This window comes from Coturnix japonica, chromosome 14 (assembly GCF_054131305.1).
Source record: "Coturnix japonica strain WE chromosome 14, WE-NBRP24, whole genome shotgun sequence".
NCBI classification, from domain to species: Eukaryota; Metazoa; Chordata; class Aves; order Galliformes; family Phasianidae; genus Coturnix; species Coturnix japonica.
In genome coordinates, this window is record NC_140676.1 from 15,814,459 (window position 1) to 15,837,716 (window position 23,258).

The 23,258-nt window shown below is 41.0% G+C and overlaps 1 protein-coding gene across 2 annotated transcripts; it reads right to left on the bottom strand.

The window, feature by feature from the left end:
• Positions 1-2,349: 2,349 nt before the first annotated feature.
• CHRNB4 (cholinergic receptor nicotinic beta 4 subunit) lies at positions 2,350-16,179 on the bottom strand. 2 transcript variants are annotated; one of them, XM_015872259.3, is made up of 7 exons: positions 15,091-16,179; positions 14,236-14,410; positions 10,278-10,423; positions 8,964-9,008; positions 8,729-8,838; positions 5,063-6,035; positions 2,350-3,139 (listed from the first exon to the last, which is right to left on the bottom strand). In XM_015872259.3, exons 2-7 carry the CDS (start codon positions 14,288-14,290, stop codon positions 2,999-3,001), a joined length of 1,470 nt encoding a protein of 489 aa, XP_015727745.2. In that variant the 5' UTR covers positions 14,291-14,410; positions 15,091-16,179; the 3' UTR covers positions 2,350-2,998. The 2 variants fall into 2 exon arrangements, with proteins under 2 accessions (XP_015727745.2, XP_085371989.1); XM_085515863.1 differs by lacking the exon at positions 15,091-16,179 and having other exon boundaries at positions 14,236-14,763.
• Between the last annotated feature and the right edge of the window lie 7,079 nt (positions 16,180-23,258).

Sequence of the window (23,258 nt, forward strand, 5' to 3'; positions counted from 1 at the left end):
GTTGGCACAGAGCTTGTTTATCCTGTTTGCTCTATCTCTCAGAGCATCATTCACTGCGTCCCCAGACACATGCTCTTAGGATAATTTCTGTAATTCTATTAGCTTTGAGGAAATAGGCTTTACTGTCCATTTGATTTTATTTCTTCTTTTTTTTCCCAGTGAACACAGACGTTTGGTATTGCAACTTAACCCTTTATGGATATGTTTCCTTGTCCTTCCATCTTGTTTTGCCTTTGTGCTTACCATGCATAAGCAGCAATTATAACTAGGATTTCTGTTTGTTTCTTTCTAGTCCCAACAAGAACTGAGCTAAAGCTTCAAAGGCCAGATCACAGCCTGTGTTCCCCAAAATTCAGGGTATAACTGAAGAGTTTGGAAATGGCTGATCAGCGGAGGCAGCGAAGAGCCACTGTATCCAGAAATACAGGTATTCTGTTTATTTACAAAACTGCTGAAACTTCCAGCTGTGTCTGAACACACAGATATTTCGTCTCTAACATCACATGATGGTGAAATCAGCTCAGGTTTGTAGTAGGATTATTTTCTATGTCAAGGAAGAGTGCTATGATAAGAACACGTCACCATGCCTGCACTGCAGAACCACATAGAAGAAGGATTTATATAGGCAAGGGAAAGCTCGTCCACCTAAGAATATCTGCAACAGCAAAATGCATTGCCTTTGCTTTTTAAAACCCACGTGTCACATCATGTTCCTACTTTGTGTGTTTCTCTGTTAAGATTTGTTAAGATCAAATCATAAAGAACTCATGTGATGAGGAAAAGATTATTCTCCCACTCTAATGCAGTATTGGTGCTTCTGCTGTTAAAAGCTGTCTGTGCTGGTCTTCCTTTGCTTCCACTGCAGGAGTGCAGAGACAATCCCAGGTACACTCACCTGGAGGCAGATGGCACATGTTGTGGTGGTGCTGGCAGTGCTGTGGATCAAACTACTTCTGAAAAATATATAAAAATACAATTGTGTTTTTCTAGAACATAACTAGGGAAAAGTATATTGCCTTGTTTGTAATTCGAAAGGCGTCAGGTGGCTCTGGTATATGGAAAGCTCCAGAGCTCAGCAAATCCTGAATGAGGAGCTCTAGCTCCTAAGGGATGCTCCTGGGGCCAGGGCTGCACCTTTTGAGAGCCCTTTCTGTGTTTGTCAGCTCAGAGGCCTCCATTGGCCTGAGCTCTGTGGTGGCTGCCTGCTGAGGTGCCAAATTGTGTCTGAAACTTTTGTCTTTGCAAGAGAGAATTTGTCTGAAGGAGCAGTTATGGAGCCAGATGTTGGCAGTTGTGGCTGCCTGTGAAGAGTGAGAGTGACTGTGAGGCAGAAGTACTGGGGGTCTCAATTCAGTTCCATTCAGGCAGAAGATGGGTAACTGGGGAGAGGAGTAATGATTGGAAGGAGACTGATGGCTGAGGGTACGACAGACAAAAGTGCTGTTGGTGGGGGGGTGGAGCACAGAAAAGGGGTTCTGCTCCACACAGGTCCAGCGGGGTTTGAGGCCAAGTCACTGTGTCTCTGGTTGCTTGACTGGGTGACTCCCATCTCCCCTCTGCCCTGCAGAAACATGCAGTGGTTTGTGACAGCACTGAGGTCTGCGCTGCCTTGCTCAGATTTGCTGTTCAGGGTTGTTGTGGGATTTAAAGGAGCTCCACCTTTACACTGTCTGCACAGCACCGGCAGCTGCTCTAGCTTCCCTCTGGCTTCTCTGTAAGCAGAAAGAGCTACATAGCAGCTGGGGCATTGTGTGCACATGTGCTTATGATATTCTGTGCCATGGCAGCTGCTGGCGGATAACCTAACACAGAGGAGTCTCCTGGGACAGGTGAAGTCCTCCTCCATTCCCTTGGGCTGGCTCTCATCTCACAGACACTGTTTCTGTTGCTGCAGCAAAATAGCTGTGCTACTTAGGTTTAAGATTAGATATTTGAGGTGAGAGAAGCAGATTTAACCTCTTTGAACTCCACACCTTCATCCAGGCCCCATGGGATATGTCCAGAGAAGTTAATTGTTTGGGAAAGGACAAGAGCTTTGCCACCCCTTGGAAGAGGAGGATACAGTAGCTCCTGTGGTCACACGGTGATCCTGGATTACTATGGCTGCCCAACAGGCCTCCCTTGTCCTCCTGCTCTGCTGCTCAGCAATTGACACAGCTTGAGTGCAGAACAGCAGTGGACTGGAAGGGAGGATGACAGTGTTACAACCGTTCCTCCTTCTAGCATACAGCCTAGGGGAGATGCTACTGCTGCTCACATAGCCTTACTCACTTTTACTTGTGAAAGTGTATGTGAATGCCTCTTATATGAGCTGTTAAAAGTAGTAGGAACATTTCAGAACTATATATATAAAGGAGAATTTTTACATTTTATTTACATTTTGTCACTGAACAGAGCATGTAAATGTTAATATTACACATTAATTTGGCCTCTGTTGATTAGCCTACTAGCAGGGACAACACGAGGAGAAACCAGAAGTATGGCTCTGTTTCTCAGTTCAGTCTTAAATATCACAGTCAACACAGCTAAACAATGATTCCACCCATCAAACTCTGTATAAATCAGACACAAATCATTTTGATGCATTTGAGGAGATAAATGCCTTCTTTGTAGCATGGAAACTGCGGTATTCTAAGGAAAGAAAAGGGCTTTCCTGAGGCAATGTATATAAAATACCCTTTTAATAGATAACCCTTGCGAGCCAAGCTGGCATATTAAACAGGAAATGTCTTTCTCTAATATTCAGGCTTCAAATAATTGAAAAAAGAGCCATGAGTACTTCTGGTGCAGAAGTACTGAACTCATTGAGAAAAATGAATCTTTTCTTTCTTTTTTTAAACATTTTTTCCTATCAAAATAATGTTGCTGCTTTCCACATCCCTACCGTAAATCCTATGTGAGAGCAACTCGTCTGACATCTCTCTGGTTTTAGCAGAGGGAAACTGAGAGCAGGACGAGACCCAGCATCTATGTAGGCATTGGCAATTTTAGGTAAGAGCTAAGGGTTCGTGGCAGCAATGTGGTTTTGAAAGAGCGGCTGCAGAAATAGTCCAACAGTCCCCAGAACACAAACGAGGACAAATATCCAGAGAAACAGCCTGTCCACTACCATGGCAACATATTTCCAGTCTTCAATGACCTGGAGAGGAAAAAAAAAAAAAGCCAATTAAAGATATTAGCAATTTGTCATGTTATTTTGCTCTTCCTCTTGCTGATGCAATCATTGTTTATGAAAATAAAAGGAAATAAACCTCAAGGTCCAGGGAACAAATTGACTTGGGGAGGAATTGTTCTCCTGCAGCCATTCCGAGCAGTGGAGAAAAATCCTGTCAATATTTCTTAGCTGTCTTTGATGTGTGAGGTTACAGGGCATGGCTGCCTGCTGCTGTTCCGGAAGGACCTACGCTGTAATCCAATTAAGGATTTATATTTTTTTTCTTTAATTTTAATTTACAGGTGCTATTAATCTCTGTGGACAAAGAGAGAGAGTATTTATTGCCGTTAAACAAGGTTAGCCTCTGACTTTTTTTTTATCGGCAGTCTTCTTAATCACGGGGTTTAATGCATATTAATACTGTTGCTTTTATTAAAATCTCCTCAACCTTACGTGTGTTGTGTGTGAAACTGCCAGCATAAGACTAGTCTTGGATTCTGTTCTCAAACTGAAGTGACTTTCTGGCTTTCATGGTAAAGGATGAATGTATCAATCTTCATTTGCATCTCAAGAATGATTTTTTTTCCTCTGTCATCGATTCTCATTAAATGTGGGACATTGTCACCTCAGTGACTTCACCGTGCTTGTCATTTATCTCGTGTCTTAGGACTGAACATTCAGATTTTTCCTTCAGCACACACTTCTAATTCCCACTGCTGCTAATGGAAATATTGCACTTCTGAAATGAGGCTGTAGTAAATGCACACCAACAGTTGCTATCAGACCGTGATCATGAAGGAAGAGAGCAGAAATTAAGGTTATGAACCCATAAAACACTAACGTGTGGTAGCAGAGGACCCAGTGTGAAAAGCATTCTGTTCATTTTTAATGTATGAAATAACCTTGAAAGTTGCTCTTAGTCTCAAGTTCATCTTTGAAAATGCAACGTATTCTTGCAAGGATTTCTGAGCTATTGGAAAACTTGCCTGCTCTGTGAAGTGTGCATCTGTTCAGTCAGTCTCAGTGCGTGTAGGGTCATGTCAAATGTTAGCATCTGGTCTTTACTTATATTGACACTAATTTCAGTTAATAGAAAACATGAACTGCTCAGCAGCATGTTCCTCAAGGGACTTCTGCAGTATCAGAAGCCAGGCTTCATTTAGTCTGCTTGGCGGAAGGAGGGGGCAGGAATAAAGAACCTATAGTCCTACTGGGATCTGGGAATGAGCAGGATGACAGAGGAGGTGCTTGGCAATTGTCCTTAACTGTGGTCTAAACAAAACTCTGAACCATCTGAGTATTTCTGTGCATTATCTGTGGTGTGTTTGTACCAGCTGTAATGTGCTAATGTGTGGTAGCACAGGTAGGGCATGTGAACAGGACAGCAGCAGCACTGCTTACGTGTGCCCTGAATCCTGTGCTTCTCATAGCCAGCAACAATTGTGATTTAACTCAAATGGAAGAAGTATCAGTTCTGCTGGCATTAGGATTTTTATTCTACCCATTGCGTTTGCTGTAACAGAGCAACTTCAGTAGCAGCTCATCTTGCTCAATGAGGGACAGGGATCTTAGGGTGTTTGCAGAGGTTGAGCTGCAGCTACACTGGTTAACATGAGCTGATGTGTTACAGTCTGTCTGACCTGGCAGTCAGTGTTACTGTTTTCCCTGCTAAACACTACCTGAAGGTGACAGCACAGCGTTTTCAAGGCTATTTTATGACTTACTGAGCAGTGTTCTCTTTTTGTGTGGTCACAGCTTTACCAAATCACTATTCATTAAGGTTTTCTTTTTAACCTTTAGCTAGAATAACTCTAAAAGCTTCAAGGTAACTAGAGAGTACAAATGTCCTTCCTGAAGGGAAGCATGCTACAGAGCAGGACAAGGGAAGAAGTTTGGAGATTTACTTACGCTCTGGTCATTGTCGTCACTTTTCATGTGCTCTGCTATAAAACTGACTCCATCAATTGCTTCTTGGACTTCAGGAGAAAATTTTGTGCCTGTTCTTAACCTAAAATCTCTATGGCTGCTGACATTGTCGAGAGTGTCAGTGATTTTCATGTCATATTTTTTGGCAGAGGCCGTGTTCACAAAGTAAGTAGAGTTCTTGTAGAAGTCAGCTGGGTCCACGCAAAGGTTCTCTGCTCTTGTCTTTTTGCAGTTGCACGGCTTTTGCCGTGGAGAATTATTTTCTGGCCGCTTCATGAACAGGTAGGCTGGGAGTCTTTCAAGGAAAACAAGCTTTACCCATGGAGGCATGGTGTGAGTACTTGGAGATCTATGGTGGACATTGAGAACGCAGACACTAGTAACTATTGAGAAGGTCACCAGTACCATTGTAAACATGAGATACTTCCCAATCAGTGGAACATCTAGAGATGTTGGAGGAACAATTTTGGAGATGAGCAGTAAGAACACAGTCAAAGCGAGCAGCACAGATATACATAGGGTCATTTTTTCACCACAGTCTGAAGGCAAGTAGAACACCAGGATGGCTAAGGATGTAATTAGCACACAAGGAATTATAAGATTGATAGTATAAAAAAGAGGTTTCCTTTTAATAATGAAGTCATATGTCACATCAACGTAATTGGGATCCAAAGGATTTACAGTTCTTCTTCCTGGGAGTGCTATAATGTCCCATTCTCCACTTGGTGTAAAGTCGTCCATGCTTGCCATGGAAGTTTTAAGTACCATATCAATTTCTGTATGGTCGTATGTCCAAGACCGGAACTTTAAGGTACAGTTTTGTTGATCAAATGGGAAATGCTTAACCTCAATCTTGCAGGCACTCTTGTAAATTGCTGGAGGCAGCCAGCGAATGCTTCCATTATTCTGTACAATTGCATTTGTGTATAGTGAAACTTCATACGTACCATCCGCACTAATGAAAGAAACAGGACAGAGACAGGAGAGAAGACCAGCAAACATTAAGAGGAAAAGTCCAAGGCAGGAAAACTTCAGCATTCTTTGTTTTGTGGGCCTCAGCTGCTAGAGTTAAAGCTTGGTAAGACTTCAGTATTGAATTCTACCTTGTAGGTAGCTATATAGTTTGACAGGGCATACTGTATGCATGTCTCCCAGGCAGAGAACTGATGTTTTGTCCAGTAGTTACAGTAAACTATTTTTATAAAATGACTGCTAAATAATAAAAAAAGTGCACTTTTTGTCCAAAGAACTTAAAGTATGTTTAAATATTTCTTAAAATAATTAAGGTTCGTGACAGCTTTGAAATCTGGGTAAAAATGGGTCATTCAGCATGAAAATGGAGGTACCTTTGATTAGGAACACAGCCACTGACTGCCAGGAGCACGCAGCAACGCTCCCAGATGACTTAGACAAAGAAATGGGGATGAGCAGTGTTAGCTGGAAATGCAGGGAGAGTGCAGGCACAGAAGATGTAATTATGTGGTTTATAATTCATCACATCATTCCAGTTAATGTTTGTGTGTTACAAAGCCAGGACAGACAAGCCACGGAGTTCTTAATGCCCACAAATGATCTTGGCTTTGGATCTCCTCCAAATGCTGAACTTCCCCAGGGGACTCTCCTGTGTTATGGTGGGTCTTTTAGTTCAGGGAGAAGATTATTGTCAGTCAGCATTCAGTGTGGTTTCCTGTCCTGTATTTCTGGGCAAACACCGTGGGGTTTTTTAACCTGTGAAGTATCCTGAGGCAGGAATTCAAAGTGGTCATTTGCTGAGAAATATTATTGGAATCTCATGTTCCTTAACATGTTCAGTGCATTTTTCCAGGTGTGCTATGCAATGCCTTTCAAACTCGGCTGGTCTTACTACCAAAGGAAACTATTACAGCATTGAGGAGTGGTTGTTAGTGTCTTTCTTTCTTGACAACTGAGGAAATGCAACTGCTTTTATTAAAACTGGGTTAGGCACTGTTAGACTGCCTAAGTGAGTCTAGATTAGGTACATCCCATCTCTGTTTGATAAACAGATATAATTGCAAAGAAATGCATATAACCTAGAGATTATGTGTAAATAAATGTATGTAGTGTAGAGACGACATGTTGACTGTAAAAAAAAGAGAAAAAAACAAAGCATAAACCAGTGAATATCAACTGACTGTAATTAACAAATACCCTTTTACTCCAGTGGGACATTTGCTCCTAAGAAGTTAATAAAAAATGTCATTAAAATAGTGCTGTTTTGGTGCTAAGGCTGATTTTTCTAAGCAAGGAATTACTACAAGCATCCAGGGCTTGGCACCTGTGTTGCTTCTCTCCAGATCAGTTACATTTGGCTGTGCAAAGGCTTCCTGCTGCTGGTGAGACCCTTGTTGCTGGTTCACTGGGCAGTGGAACAACCAGATGCAGAACCAAGTGGCAACAGTGCTAGGGAGTCTTTTGTTTTCTGCCATTTAATGGGTTGTTGGTTGGTTGGTTTGGTGTTGTTTTTTAGCAAATAAATGATATATCATATTCTCTGTGTTCCTGAGTTAGACTTATAGTTAAGCCATATGACACAGTGGGTAGACTTCTGGGCTGACAGTATGCATGAGCTTTTGCTGGTTGCCCCAACTCTGACTCTGATGCCTGAGAAACGCTTTTGCAGGAGAAAGTTGTAGGAAGGAGATCATCCTTTATCTAAGGGTTTAATTTGAGACTTTGCACTGCTGTACAAGTTTTGATACGGGGAGGCTTTAGCTTGTTTCTGCACATTTAGGAAGCTTTATCAAAGCGTTCCTTGCCCTTACAATCCATTAAGCGTTACCATTTGGGGAACTGGGAAGAAAGAAGCCAAAGGGCAGCGTCATCATTGAGCAGAACAGGATTTGACCAGGCAGAATACATCCTAATCCACCAGCTGAATTATTCTGTGACTAATGCAATAGTTTTTAGTATTTAAATATTTCTCAAATCTGATCTCCAGGGGCTTAATTCAGATATATATAAACTTCCTAAGTTTCCCATCTGTACATGTTAGTAAATCATTATGTATTCTCAAATTCATTGGTTTTCAAAGTATCATGAAATTGTATTATACATTTCAGTTATTGAGTGTTTCTGCTTGTTGTTTGTTTTTCCCAAAGACCTGATATTATTTACTTCAGGGATCTGCTGAAGGACTTAAACAAACATAAGATTTGGCAGTTATTTGTATGTAGGAAAGCAGTATTGTACTATTCTACCACCAGGCTTTTCTTCTTTTTAGTTCTGTGAAGCAAAAGGGTCAAATGTTGTCAGATTAATGACATGCTCTTATAATTGATTTTTGAATGCTTTAGGAAAATAGAACATAATCTGGTTTTGAAAATGGATATTAACTGATGGAGTTCTGATGCCTGTGACTTTATAACATGTCCTGGAGTCTGTGTTGAAAGGACAGAAGAAGTAGGAGGCAAAAATGTGTCTGAGCATCTAAGGTATCAGATAGACTTTGTTTTGCTGAATCCTTTAAGGCCAATACCTCAGTCTGGTATACGTGATACCGGCTAAAAGTTACAAAATTTAGCTTCAGAATTTCATAAGACCTACTTCATTGGTTCTGATGCTTTTTTTTCTTGATACATGATAATGATTTTGTTTGCTGTCTGCATAAACGATGGATGTTTTACTTACTTATTGTAAAGCACAATGTCTGGCAGCCAGATATGTTTTGCAGGTATTCTCAGCATGTTTATTCCTTCGTAGTCAGAAGGCTTCCAAGCCAAACGATAATCAATCCACTCCTAAGAGAGGAATTGTACAGTTGTGATGGGAGTATCCAGACCAGACAAACAAAACGATCACTATGATGGAGTGAGAGCAGTGGTCTTTGTGGATTGCAAGAGCATGCGTCTGTGGGTTTTATTACCTGGTTTAGCCAGACATTTGTAGTCATGATCTGCTCTCGTTCATTCTGCAGGGGAAGATATAGAGAAAAGTTGTTCAGTGTTATTGCAGCAATATACTGTTAATATATAGTAACTCTCCATGCATGTAACTCCAAGTGGCTTTTAACAAGAACGGTTGTGGCTGGTGTGAATTTTGCTACTTGGGAACAATTTCTCCCCACAAGCTGATATTTTTTCCCCCTGAGGATTTGATTTGAAACAGAAGGGACATTTTGGCCACTCAGAAGCCCAGTAATTTGTGTAAAGTTTATGTAAGGTTGGTCACAAAAGCTCTCAGCTGGCAGGCTCTGCTTCATGGAACTGGTAGAAGTTTCTTTGCAGCAGAACTGCGCATCTGGGGTTCTACTGAAGGAACAAGATAGGAGGTCAAAGAATTGGGAAGATTTCTACTTAAAAAGAAAATACGTCTTTGCTGCTGAAGATGCTTGATATTCTTAGAGTCCATAAGATCATTTATTTTGCCTTCTGCCTGAGGGGTGAAGGCACAGAGAGACAGGGACTGACCTGCATCATTCTTGATCCTTGCCCATGCAGAGATCCAACTGTCTGCGTCCTTTTTCACCCAGGGAAAGAGCAGCAGAGCTGAAGGCCCCAGTTCAGGAGATCATTCCCACTTACGTGCTAGATTTTGTTCACACTGCTGCTAATGCCAAACCTGTCTTGGCATCAAGGTATATTTGTGGCTTGGAAGGATTATTAAACACACATTAACTTGGAGTAAAAACGTCTTTTAGACCCTTTGAAGTCAATTTTATTGAAGATGGGAGGTTGCTTACATGAGGATTGATTCAATGATGTTAAGCTATTCCAGACAGAACTAGCACGTCTTTCTCTTGGTAGCATTTCACTGCACTTTGCTGATATACTGTGGGATTTTGAGCTGCCTTCCTGGCTTGTTTTCATACCTGTAAACCACATTTTGCATTTCACAATGCAAAAGATGGCTTAGAATTACATGCACAGTACAGAATTGATCCTGACCTACTATGACTTTTATCAGCTGCACTGAAATCAATAGAATGATTTTGATTTTTGATCAGTGGGATTTTATTGGATGAAGATCTGGCTCCTGTCCTTACTGCTTAGGCACAGCCTGATCTTCCTGTTGTAGGTGCATTCTGAAGTAAAACCAGTAGATTGCATGTATGGGCCCTGCCTACTAAATATTATGTAAATTATAAAGTTATAGGGACAGGTAACAAAAGTATGACTTGTACTTAGTATGCTGTGTAGATAGTAATGAATTAAAAAGGAACAGCTTAATTTGAGCTTACCACACTGATGAGCTGTGCAAGCGAAACCTGCAGTTCTATAGATACCAACTGGGATGAGTTGACAGCTGGACGAATTAACTTGTTGTACCTGTCAGGACTCAGTAGGTGGTTCATTAGCTTTTCCTCGGCGTCTGCTGCAGTGCTTCCTGTAAGACATCAGTATGGGGTTATAGAAGGGACACTAAGGGCCAAGCTGTGGAGATCACAGAATTCCTGTGCATCGGATCGTTTTCATGAAGTAATGAGGGCTTTTGGTTTTCTAAAGACTGTTGTAGGTTTGTATGAACAGAAGGAATGGTGCTTGCACCAGCATCCTGCTGAAGTGGGCTGTCATAGAGCACAGATTAAAGCAGGTTAATCAGGGTGCTGTGGGTTTCTTTCCACAGGTAAGGCTCAGATTGACGAGTACTTCTGGGAGCTCATTTGCAAAGTGGAAGCAAACCCACGCTCTTATCAACAGAGAAAGAATGTTTCAAAGATGCCATTGAAGGGAGCCTGGCTGGGTGTGACTTCTGTCTTCATTGTCACAGGAGGCAGAAAAATGATTGTAGTCACACTTAGAAACTGAAAGAGCGGTCAGCGAGGGTGAGCTGCAGAAGTCATAGTGATAGTGAGCTCTTTGGTAGCCTGCAATGCTTCTGTTTCAGAATGATTTTCTATGGAAATTAGAAGTGCTAATCTAAGCCTTACTTCATGTGGAGAAAGAAACCTGATTTGATTTGGACTAGCACAGATATTTCAATCTTAGATGGCCAAGGCTGGATTTTGGTAACTGCAAAATACAAGATCAGCAAGCTGCTATCAAGAGCCCTGAACCTTCTGCATGGAACAGAATGACTAATGGCACAGCTCCAGAGGTAAATGCATCTGTTCCATGTTCTCGTGCTTTTTGATGACATTGTAGTGGGCTTTTCAAACCACTGTTGGCCACATAATAATAGTGATGCCTAAGGTCCTGGTGACATCCTGCTGACCAGGGTGGATGGAGGTGTCTTTGAAAGCAGATTCTAGTCCAGTGAACGGATTGATTCTTCAGTAGGAAAGGGTACCTGACTACAGAGATTGCAGAGATGAGAATAGTGTCTCTGCAGCATATTTGCTTAATTGTTCCCCAGAGTGGTTCCACATGGTGAAACACTGCACACAAGTGTTTTAAATTTGAGGTACATTGATTTATTGTGGTTGCTATGCTGTAGCATAACCACGAGGTTCAGAGAAAGGCAGAAGGCCAGAATGACGTATGTAAGCAGCCAAGATCTGTGTGCATCCTAGTGTCTAGTTTCTATGTGAGCTGGGCTCCAGGCTACTAAAGGGAGACAAATCTCTCTTGAAATTTGGTACTTTTGAATTACACTCAGATTAATAAATACTATAAACCCTGCTTGTTTATGATCCAGTGAGCAAGCAGAGAGATGTGTCAGAGAGCTTTGTCAAACAGATCTTTCTAAGAGCAGCTTTTACACTCAAGCTCTGGGGAAAGGAAGCAATAATCACCAGGCTCGTTTTAATTCTTTTAAAACCAGTATGTGCTGTGGCACAAGTTTTGTCACACTTGCTTAACCATAACAGTGTCCTCCAGAGCAGGCTTCTCAATTACATCCCAAGCTATCTGGGAGAATACCTGTCTTGTGTTGGTTTGTTTTCTGATTCACACTTGTTTCACACTTTTGTCCAAGTCATTATAAAAGTCCGTGTAATGTTTTAATATTATGTTCATTCTCAGTGTAAGCCTCCCTAATCAAAGGCTTATCAAGCTAGAGCTATGCTGATCCTTGCTAAGCTCCATGTTATAAAAATAGTTTGTTAAATAATGGATCCCTTTGAGATACTCCTCTCTGTTCCCACAGCGAAGGATTATTCTGTTCAAAACTGCCACCTCATCCCAGCCTTTCAATAACTTAATCATCAAAAATAAATATCACAAGGGCTACTCTCATATGTCAATTAGATGCTTATATCAAATACCGCTAGATGTCAGCAGTGCACTGCTTTAAAGGTTACTAGGTCCAATCTCCTGTAAATAAAGTATCAAAATGAATGGTTCTTGAATAATTTTTGTCATCTATTTTCCATTACCAAAATTATCGTAACCAGATGTCACCTAATGAAAACATTACCAGTCATTCAAGTTTGTCCTTATGTGCATTTCATGATGTTAGTGACTACATCTGAATACTTAACGTTTTTCCCCTCCAAACTGGGAAAAAATGCAAGTGCACTTTTTTCTGCTTCCTAATTCTTTTATTTCCCCAAAGAAACAGTCATTAAGAGGAATGTTACAGGGAGTAAAGCGATGCTTTTGGACAGATGATCTTAACAAGAGTGATGAAGCGGCCTTCCTTTGGGGGTACACTGTATTTATGTACTGGAAGCAGTAATAGGGAAAAAGTACCGGAGTGGATCCTGAGCAAAGGAAATTGTAGCCTCGCTGAACATGCTGCACATCTGTTCCATGTCAAGGAGAGCCAGTTGCCATAGCCTGCAGTGCAGGCTGTGCACTAAGTTTGTATTCTCTGTGGGAGTTATGACCATTAAAAAATTGCTCCAGGATGCTTCCAATTTCACAGTAGAAGAAACAAAACCAGATTTGATTCGTTACCCAGTGTAATTTTTCCCATTTACACGGTCTAATTTTTATATAAAAAATATCTCTTCAGCCTGCACTATGTTGCCTGTTTGCAGAGAGGAATTACAGATATGTGAGGTGTGAGTAGAACAGAATGTGGTGTAATGCTGACAGGTGTGTGCACAGTTATCACTGTCTAAATGGTAACATTTCACACAAGGCATGTTTCCCCCTATCCCAGACCGGATGTTTTAATAACTGATGAAATAATATTTGCTTAGAAATAATATACTGTCTTTTTTGTTCTTTCCTCTATCCCATATGATTTGTGTCAGCAGCGGTGACAAACCAAATTCCCATCTGTAATTAGGAAATAGCAAGCGGGATTCAGCACTGAGATAGCATTTGTCTTCTCCAAAATCACTTAATGATGTTGTTGCTTCTCAGTGTACTCAAGTAAAAAGGTTAATATAGTGTCTTACATTAATGTGCACTCATTTGGAATGCTTGTTGTTCCAATGGAAGTAGCAGTGGATTTATTTTACGGTAAAGGCTGTTTTAATTTTCCTACTGCAGTTAATGGGAATAAAAAGGAAATGCTAATGAGTTTAAAAATATGTAATCTAAGGTAGGCCCTCACTCTTCTTCCATAGCAGGAGTTTTCAAAAGTTGCCTTTCAGTAGCTGAAGAAGGAAAAGCACGGGTTGAATCGGTAAATATGAGAAAGATATGATTTTGTCCTAATTTGGCTTCAGACGGCTTCGCTCCACACACTTCAGTGGAGTCGCCCTGTGCAAGATGCTCCCATGCTAAATGTTCTGTGCTGCTGTTGAGCTGTGCGTGTTGGCTTAAACGAATGCGAGACATGCTGATGGGCTAAAAAAACTGGTCTTAGTAGATGTTTACATTTTTAAACAAGTATTTATGTATTACAGCTTAATTTAAACACTAGTTATGTATAAACCAAACAATTAGGAAGCAAGAACTTAGCAAAATATATGAACTTGGGTCAGTAATTGTAGAGAAGATCTGTCTCATGGTTTATGCCTTCGTTCCATTTTTATTTGCTCACTGTCACTACCTGCTTTTCTTGTCACAGATGATGGTGGAAGAATCGAAAGGAGCATTCTTTAATGATTATCACTGTAATCTCCTACTGCACTGTCATTTTATCTCCAACTTAACTGTCTGTACATATCCATAATAGTGGATTTGCTGCTATCTAATGAGCCAGAAACAACACTATTACAATGCATTTCATGCATCTTCTTAAAGTCTGCAAGCTACTGAGGTGGTAGAAATGGTTTGAGAGCTTATATCACTGTGCTACCTCCTTAGCCACGAGAGCTATCACTGCTCTGCAAACTGTATCTGAAAGAAAAGATCACTTACCTTTGAAATAGAAGGAGCCCACTACGAAGAGAAACAGAGTGTACGTATTCCTCATGGCAGTAACAGGAAGAGGTGGTTACTGCGCTTCAATTAAGAGCTGGCAGTAGGCTCTGTTGTCAGGGTTGCACAGGCAAGAGATGTAAGAGCAATCCTGAATCTTGGAGGTATTAAATCCCTGGAAAGAGACAGACAGTAGGACCTGGCAGAAGCATTCTGCAAAGTGGAGTTTTCATAAGCATTGTGGTCCCTCCCCCTTTGCAGCTGTTTAAAGAGCTTTGTGTAGAGGAAAAGCACATAAGAAGAGGGAAGATAATGTGATAATGTTGAATGAGAGGAAATGAAAGAGCAAGCTAAGGAACATGATCCGCGGAACAAAACTGCTTAATTTGTGCTACTGGATAACATTTAGAAGGCTTTCTGGTTGATAAATGCAGGGGTTGGGAATAGCAGCGTGAGAAGAGCTGAATGTAACTTTGTGCTGTAGGACCTGTTAGTAAAAGTCACGTGAATAAATTATAGACCTAGCAGTGGTCATCTTCTACGTCAAGAGAAAAAGCTGATTGCCTGATTACAACACTCTCCCACTCTAAGACCCAAACATGATGAACCAGAACTCCAAAAGCAGGAGAGAAAGGGGGAATTTGTTGTCCGCAGCATTTTGGCTGGATTTTATAAGAAAATGAATGCAGCCTGGTGATAAATGGCTGTAGCCATGAATATTCTCCAAAGGAATGATAGGGAAATTCTGTGGAAGTTGTCATTTACAGCTGAGGAGTTCAGCAGAGTATACAGTATTGTGTGTTTTGGAACTTGCCATGGAAATATACGTAGAAGGAAGGAGAAAAAAGAACTTACCTGTCCTTTGCAAGCACCGTAGGACAGGCTGAAGCTTCTTCATAGAAAATAGATGTTAATCCTCTGTTTACTCTTTTATGTCCATACTGAGATTCCTCTCTGCTTAAGGTGATCACAGGACGCAGTTCTGCTCTCGTCCCACCTCCCAGCAGTCGCACTCCCAGTGGAGACATCCCTGATTTACCAGTATAACCTTTGTATGTACTAGGCACTTAATCTTCACTTCTGCATATAGCACAGTTGCTGCATGACTGCAGCTTTTTGGAGAAGGTCAGCTGCTGCTGTTTTAAGGCAAACTCTCCGTGTTGTTTTGAGCCATTATTTACCTTCCCCCTAAGCACTTTAGCCACCCTTTTTCCACTAAATAGGCCAGTGTGTTCTTTTGCTGTCTTTAAAGGAGCTACTATGAGCCTTACTCAGTTCTTTGTTGCTGTTGTAATTGTGCTATTTACAACTGTGTTTCATCCCTGAGCAGTTTATCGGTTGTTTTGTGCTCGTTTCTGCAGGTGAGGAGGGTGAGTTCAGTGCAAAGAGTAGAAAAGCACTCACTGCGTGGATTTCTACTTCTTCAAAACAAGCTGGTTTGAGTCAGTTTTGATGAAGTATTTTGAACCGTTGCCTTCCCCTGCTCTGAAAACTCAAGTTACATTAGCTATATCACGACCTCCACTGAGGCTTCTCAGTAAATCTTCAAAAAACTTGCAAACTTCTATCACGAGATGCATGACTTCGCCTGTAGTCCCCAGTGCAGCACCCTCAGTTATAACTTCCCAAACTTTATAGTGTCATTTTAACCATTATTTAAAAAAATAAAGGCCTTTGATTTCTTCTAACTACCAGCTTCAGCTTGCTGTTGCCTCTTCACTAACTATATGAGCTTAAATGTGCCATTGTTGCTTACCTAAAGGATTAGGTTCAGCCTGGTATCAGAGGTTCCCTGTGCTGGCTCCTGCATGTTATTGCAGGTCTTTTTTTTTGTGCTTCTATCGCTGCCTTTTGTCTCTCATTCACTCTATGTCAGCTGGAGGTGATTTACATGTAGGGTTAGAATTCTGACCTGTGTCATCAGACCTCTTACATTTTGTGCTTGCTAGGCAATGCTGTCTTCCGTAGTGTATGGAGAATTGCTCTCAAAGAGCTGTTCCTTCAGTTATTAAGGGTATTGTTGAGCAAGGTACCAGTCTGTTGGGGTAGAAAGACTGCATCTGTTTCTCTATTTTTACTTTCAGATATATGACCTATTTCTCCTCAAAGGCAAATCTTCCATCTGCCAACCTGGACTCTGTGCTTCAGCAGCAGCCACAGAAGTAACAGATGTATGGACCCTGAAGCCATTGAGCTTGCACCATCTACACTGCTTGATACTTAAGAATTGAATAGCAGCTCAAGATAGAACAAAACTGACTAGGATGTATTCCTTCAGAGAGGAAATAGTGGAGCTTCCAAAGCAAAAGCAGCATGGTTTGCAGTTTTTCACCATAGTCAGACAGGTATAGATATTGGGATATCACTGGGAAGAAACAACAACACAAAAAACTTCAAGGTGGAAGGCCACAGTTTGTTTCTAGCAGTTATGACATGTAATGATTTTCAAGGCTTAACTCAAGTCCAAACTGAATCAGTAAGGGACCTCAGATCATCTTGTAAAACACTGGCATTGCAGAACACATAAGATTGACTTAGATTTGTGCTTGCAGAATAGCTGTCCCTTTCTGCTTGAAAGTTACTGCAGAAGATGTCAACTAATGGCCAGTTCTGTTTTGTTACCATCTTTCATCTGAATGAACTTTGGTGATATCTGTCTGGGTCCTGGCTCATCTCATCAACATCAAGGCAGACTTGGCATTCTGATCAGCTGAAAAACTGAACTTCTTACAAGTAAGTTCTGTAAATATCTACTGTGTTCCAATCAATGCTTTCTAAATGAGTTCACTAGAACAGATGTATTGGGACAAACACTCTGCACTTTTTAAAATACATTTTTTTCCCTATTAGCACACATATAGTTCTGTTAGAGATAAGGTTACACCAAATGGTACTTCAGCCATTCTAGTGCTGATTTTGGGGAGAAAAGTTGTACTGCTCTATCCTCATTAACTCAGGTCATGCTACAGCATTGCTAAGTCTACAAAACAAAACTGGCACTGCAGTTCCATTAACTGTTAGTGTTGAGGTGCACTGAGAACTGGCTGACTGTCAGAGCTCAGAGAGTTGTCATCAATGGTGCACAATGGCAGATCTGCTTAATGTTAATAAATACCTAAAGGGAGGTGAGAGGCAAATGGATGAGGCTAAGTTCTTCTTAATGGTGTGTAGTGATAGGACAAGGAGCAATGGCCTAAAACTTGAACATAGGAAGTTCTGTGCAAACATGCAAAAGAACTTCTTTATGGTAGGGATGACAGAGCACTGGAGCAGGCTGCCCAGAGAGGTGGTGGGTGGTGGAGTCTCCTTCTGTGGAGATATTCAAGACCCAGCTGGATGCTGACCAGTGCAACATGCTGTAGGGAGCTGCTTTAGCAGGGGGGTTGGACTCAGTGATCTTGTGAGTTCCCTTCCAACCCCTGCAATTCTCTGATTCTGTGATACCAGAGAATTGCCAGTAATAGTGCTGTGACTATGATAGTAACACAAATGATGCTTACAAATGATTCCATAGAAGTAGATCTGATTCTGGCTCTCATTGTCAAAATACAAATGATTAAGGATCAGTGGACAAAGCCGCCTTTTGGCCTTGTAATATGTCTGATTGTAGATAAAATCACTCGTGGAAAAAAAGTGTTTTCCTTTCCTGGTTGATTTTTTTTCTAGCTATGATTCTATATGCTTTGTGAACCAGCAGGTGAATTTTATTTGTAGTTTCTTTGAGGCAGTAATAGTAAAGCTTCTGACACTTAATACTGTCAACATCATTGACCTTAAGAACTGTACAAATGTTAGCAGTTCCAGAGTGTTTTCTAAAGCTCTGCAGAAGCTGAGAGGGTGTTGTGCTGTTTTGGAGATGATGCTTTTATTTTTATAAGTCTTTTTTGCTTCCTCTTATATGCTTTGAGATTCATTGCAGCCTAGCCTGTTACTCACACATACAGTCCAACGTTTCAGTTCTGTGCTGACCAGCATCAGTATATTAGTAAACCATTTTAATGATGTCTAAATGTATCCAGTGATAGCCTAAATATTCAAGTAAGCATTTCTTCAAGTATTGCTTTTTGATGTACATTTGTTGGTATTCAGGAGATTTGAAGCTGGAAAGAACTAGTGCTTTATTGAAAAGGAGCATTCTCCTGAGTACATCAGCTTGGACACGCCTGAGTAGGTTCAGGAGCTGGAAAAGGTTTGATGAAACGTTTGAGGATAGCCTGATAATTTATCCTGCTAGCTTTCCTGTTCTGGGACAACCTGGTGGAATCTAATAGCAGTTATTTGGTAAAGTCAAAGCTGGCAAAGTCAAAAACTTAGCTTCAAAACGTCAGGTGCTATAGAAATATCTAAGGTGATTGCATTGTTTTTTCCCAAGACTACATCTATGCTAATTTTAGTCCATTGCTCACTTACAGCCTTTGCTCTTGTTGATCACAATTTTTGGTTGATATTTGCTGCAGCTCCTGCCTGAGTTTGAAATATGCTTATTTTATCTCTCACTAGAATCTTGTCCATGAGTTTTGGTCAGTTATCCTGTTCTGTTCCCTGATGAAATAACTCTTTTCCTTTCAGTCCCTAGACTGTGATCCAAAAAGAATTTGATGCTCGCTTCAGAAAGACACATATTATCTGAGAAGCTCTTTCCTAACTTAGGTAGGAGTATCAGTTTGGTGGCAGTTATACCTTCTTTTAAAACATAGTAAATGAAGCCCTAGTCATTTCTGTAATGCCTGCATTTTGTGTGGAATTAATAAAAAAAGAGCTAAGTACGTGCATGTTTAAGGACATAGCTAATATGAGGGTGTTCCTGTGTGTGATTTAAGCATTTTTATGTGTTCTCGCTTTTTGAAGTAAAAGGTTTAAAAGTAAATTCCAGTAGTAGGAAGCTTTATTTTATGTTATCTACCTTGCTACATTATTTGGGCTGAGACACTATGCTTCCTTGCCAAGTGGCTTTAATTCTTGCCTCGTTTCCAGTGTTCTTGTAAAAGCAGTGTTACATCCTTTGACAGAGCTTCTATGAAATGTTTTTGGTATTTATAATTACTATATATTTATAATTATATAGAGAGCAATATATTATAATTACATAGAGAGTTAAACACTAGAATTGCCCCCTTTAATTCAGATTTATTTATTCTGCTTTATCAAACCAGCTTTTTCAGTATTTATAACTTTCTACTGAAACATCCACAGCAGCCTGTAGTGAAATCAATCCTACAACAAATAAGTGTTTACTATGGCTGCTGAAAGTTACAAAGCGTGCAGCGTTGCTGTGCAATAAAACATAGAGATCCCAGGAGCACAGACAGTAAAGAGTAAGCAGGCTGTGCAAAGGCAGACGCACATTCAACCACGCAGATGGAAACTGTAAGGTGGTTTACCACTGCTGTGTGCTCTGCACTAACTGGTAAGCTACTGAGACAAACTCTACTGAATGGCAGAAGTGGATATTGTGAATAAATCACATACAGTGTTTTCAAGCAGTTTGTGGAATGTAACGGTGCAGTGCCAGACCTGCATCTTCTCTGTCTCAAAATGAAAGTCATTGAGATTAGATGAGAGCCTTGGTAGAAGCAAGTGAAAAAGGTGGGGACTGGCTGGACTTCCAGCTACAAAATCTCAGGCTTTTGCAGTTTTAAAGCACCCGGACTTGCAGGGCAGCATTGGAGGTTATTAGTGAGATTCCTTTTTATTTTAATTGCTTCAGAGGGACATACTTGATAATAAAATCCAGTTGAAGGTTTAGCAAAGTTTTCCTGGAAGACAAACTTTTCATGGCTGCTGTCTGTGAGTGCTGGATCCTTGTCGGAAGCCTTGTGGAAAGGCCTGTCTTGTGGTGCTCTTTGTATTGTACAGAGTAGGGAGAATAAAGTTTGTGTAAGAGAGTAGAAATGTCTGCTGCTTCTGCTTCCAGGGAGATCTGGGACTGAAGGTGCAGGCAGTGGGAAGGATCTTGGAGGAGGGAGGTAAATAAACCCAGTGTAGTTGTCTACAGGAGCACAGAAACTTGAAGCAAGGAGCTCTTTTGTCCTGTTTCATGGGTTTCTATAATTGTTTGAGTTGCAAGGGACCCTTAAAGCTCATGTAGCCCAAATCCTCTGCAGTGAGCAAGGAAATCTGCAGCTTCATGAGCTGCTCAAAGCCCAGTCCACCTGACTTTGAATGTCTCCAAGGACTGGGCACTCACCACCTCTCTGGGCAACCTGTGCCAGTGCCACATCACCTTTAGCACAGAACTGTTTGATGCATCACGGCCAAATGCTTACTGATTTTAATGCTGGTCCTTCTTAGAAGCACAGGCAAAACAGGCTATTGCTTGGGAAGTATCGAACGTATGACAGGGATGCTTTTGATATCTCTCATCTCTTTAAAAATTAAACATGCTAAATGTGAAGGAATATTGCTGGTAGAGATCTGCAGGGCATGTGGTTCTGTGAGTATGAGAGTGCAATAAGCTTAAAAGCTTCAATGAGTGACTTCCTCCAAGGTCACTTAAAAGGTGTTTGGGATTGTTTTGGGAGTGAGAGGGCACCACAAATTCTCCATGAGAACATATGGGGCAGCACTGCATTAAGAAAACTGCTCAGAGTCTTATGATTGCCTTATTTGTTGGTGTCTGGTCTGTGAAAGCAGCATTTCTGCCTGTTGGTAACAATTCTTCAAGACTCCTTGTTGTGCTGTGGCCTCACTAATCAAAATGGTGAAATGTGAACAAAGAAACAGCAGATGGCAACAAAGAGCTTGACTTCAGGTGCGAACTGCGACAATGAGATGCTCATAAAGGAAATAATGCAGGAGAATAAAGCAATGCGCTGTGCTTGGATTTGCAAATGAGGTATTCACATATCAAGTGAAAACAGTTTTGTAGAGCCATGTGCCTGTAAGGCTGATTTTGATTTTTTTCTGGTTGTATCACTTGCTCTAGTGAAAACGGCCACCACCTCCTGCAAGCCTTGCTGTATACAGGATTCACATGAACCTTTCCTAACTATGTAACCCCTGGGATTTCCTCTGGCCTCCTTCAACTTCAGTCTGCCAGGAAAATCTACAAGATTAGATACTTTTGGAGGGATGTGAGCATCCAAAGACAGGCATTTCTACTGCTTTGCTTGTTGTTATTTAGAATAAGCACATAAAGTTGACTTTCAGTTTTTCAGTATGTAAAGCTTTTAAAGCTCTACCAGTATCCCAAATCATGTTATTTTTCCCTTTGCCTTACCCAGCATGCCACAGCAAAATTTGTTATTTCCAAGTCAAAGGAAGCAGTTCCTTCTGTCTGTTCAGATTTGGTTTCTGTAAGCTCCTTAGAGCCTCTGGTCCTGTCATCTGTGCTTTGCAGAAAAGAGTAATTTGTGCTGACATCATATAATTGCCCAGAAGGAAAAAATATATTGCATATCACCAAGTAAAAGGAGAAATGTATCTATAATTTAGGACAATAATGGGGTTTAATTCACAGAGACTCGTAGCATCTTGCATACTGACAGTTTCTACTATCATTAGCAATGTCCTGGGATTCTGTTATGTGGATGTAATAAGTTACGACTGAAAGGAAATCATTATGGGGACCTCAGTTTTGTAACTATTTCTAAGGCTTATTATCCCTTGTGGCAGTTGTGCTTTTGAGACCCCAGGAATCGTTTGTTTTTCCAAGTGAAAGACCCAACAGCAATTCTTGATGTTTAAGGGGTGGTGCTGCTTTGGGATAGTTCTGATGAACGACAGGCAGGTCCACCTCTATAGCAGCAAGACAGGGTGACAGCCCCCATTGAATCAGTGGGCTCCTGCCAGTTATACTCAGTCTCTTGGCCTGCCAGTCCAGTGCTCATAGCCCTGCCTTCAGCACAGCACTGCACTGCTACAGACTTCTGCCATGGCCATGGAACACTCGTTGGGATGTTGTTCAGGTGGTAATCTGTGAGACGTGGGGACAGACATGCCTTTTAGTTTTATTCTGTGTATTTGTTCCTTATGTTTAGCACATTTCACAGGCGTGCCTGTTTACTGGCTTTGCCGTGCTGCGTATAGTAATGGCTTTTCAAATTGCTGGAGGAGGATGGATGCTACGCCTAGGCTGGATTGCACAATGGCCATATGTGCTTGGGAACAGACCTCCTCTTCCCCACTGCCAGTGTTTTGTGCTGGCTGCATAGGTAACAATGTGTTTTGATTAGGCCTTTCAGTTCTGAAAAGCAGAACCATATAAGCCCAGGGTGGCTGTTTCTGTGCATTTTGTCTCAGAAAACTTGTAACCTTCTTTCATCGTGCTGTTTATAGCTAACGGTACTTGTGTGCTTTGGCTGTATTAGTCAACAAGAGCTTTCCCAGTAAGGGTTTTACCTGTGGACATCATAGCTTCCTACTGAATACTGATACAGCACATCCAGGGCACACATTTGGTAGGCAGCTGAAATACAGCTAGTCCCAGATTAGGAGATAAGGTAAAATGAGAGAGCGAAATTTAGGCAAATCATGTAGGAAATCAATTATAAGATTAGGATTAGAATGTAGCTCTCAGTTCTCAAAAATTGTTATGTATCTGTGCTGCTTCCTTAGAGAATGGGGTGGCTTTGTATCAAATGCAAACCTTCCCAGTTTTTGAGAGAGAAGCTTCGTTGATTTTTCCTCAGTCCTAGCAGGGGCTGCATCTAGTTTCAGAGCAGCCTTCCAATAAATAAACAAAAGGTTTAGTGCCCTTTGCACCCTGTTTGCTGTCATCTTCAGTATCTTAATGCACAGTAGATGGAACAATTTATGAGTTCTGCACAAAGGAAAATTTTCTTTGTAAGAATTGAGGAATCACATATTTATGTGACAACTGAGATACGCAGATTCTAAAACCAGAACACATTAACTGGTGTCCTCCCTGCTGCAGACCACAGGATTCTCACCTCTCACATACAACTTTAAGCTAATCTGGAACGTAGCTTTTAAACTTCTGCTTCTTGATTTAGACTTCAAACAGCAAAGAATAATCATTGCCTTAAATAGCATGGCTTGTGGTGGTTAATTAGTTTAATTGT

What these genes read in the sequence shown, in the direction of transcription:
- CHRNB4 (XM_015872259.3), bottom strand. Translation starts at nt 14,290, where the DNA reads ATGAGGAATACGTACACTCTGTTTCTCTTCGTAGTGGGCTCCTTCTAT. An exon ending in CAAATGTCTGGCTAAACCAG is followed by an intron (nt 8,839 to 8,963) that starts GTAATAAAACCC and finishes TTCCTCTCTTAG; the next exon opens with GAGTGGATTGATTATCGTTT. An exon ending in GACATTGTGCTTTACAATAA is followed by an intron (nt 6,036 to 8,728) that starts GTAAGTAAAACA and finishes TTCTTTCATTAG; the next exon opens with TGCGGATGGTACGTATGAAG.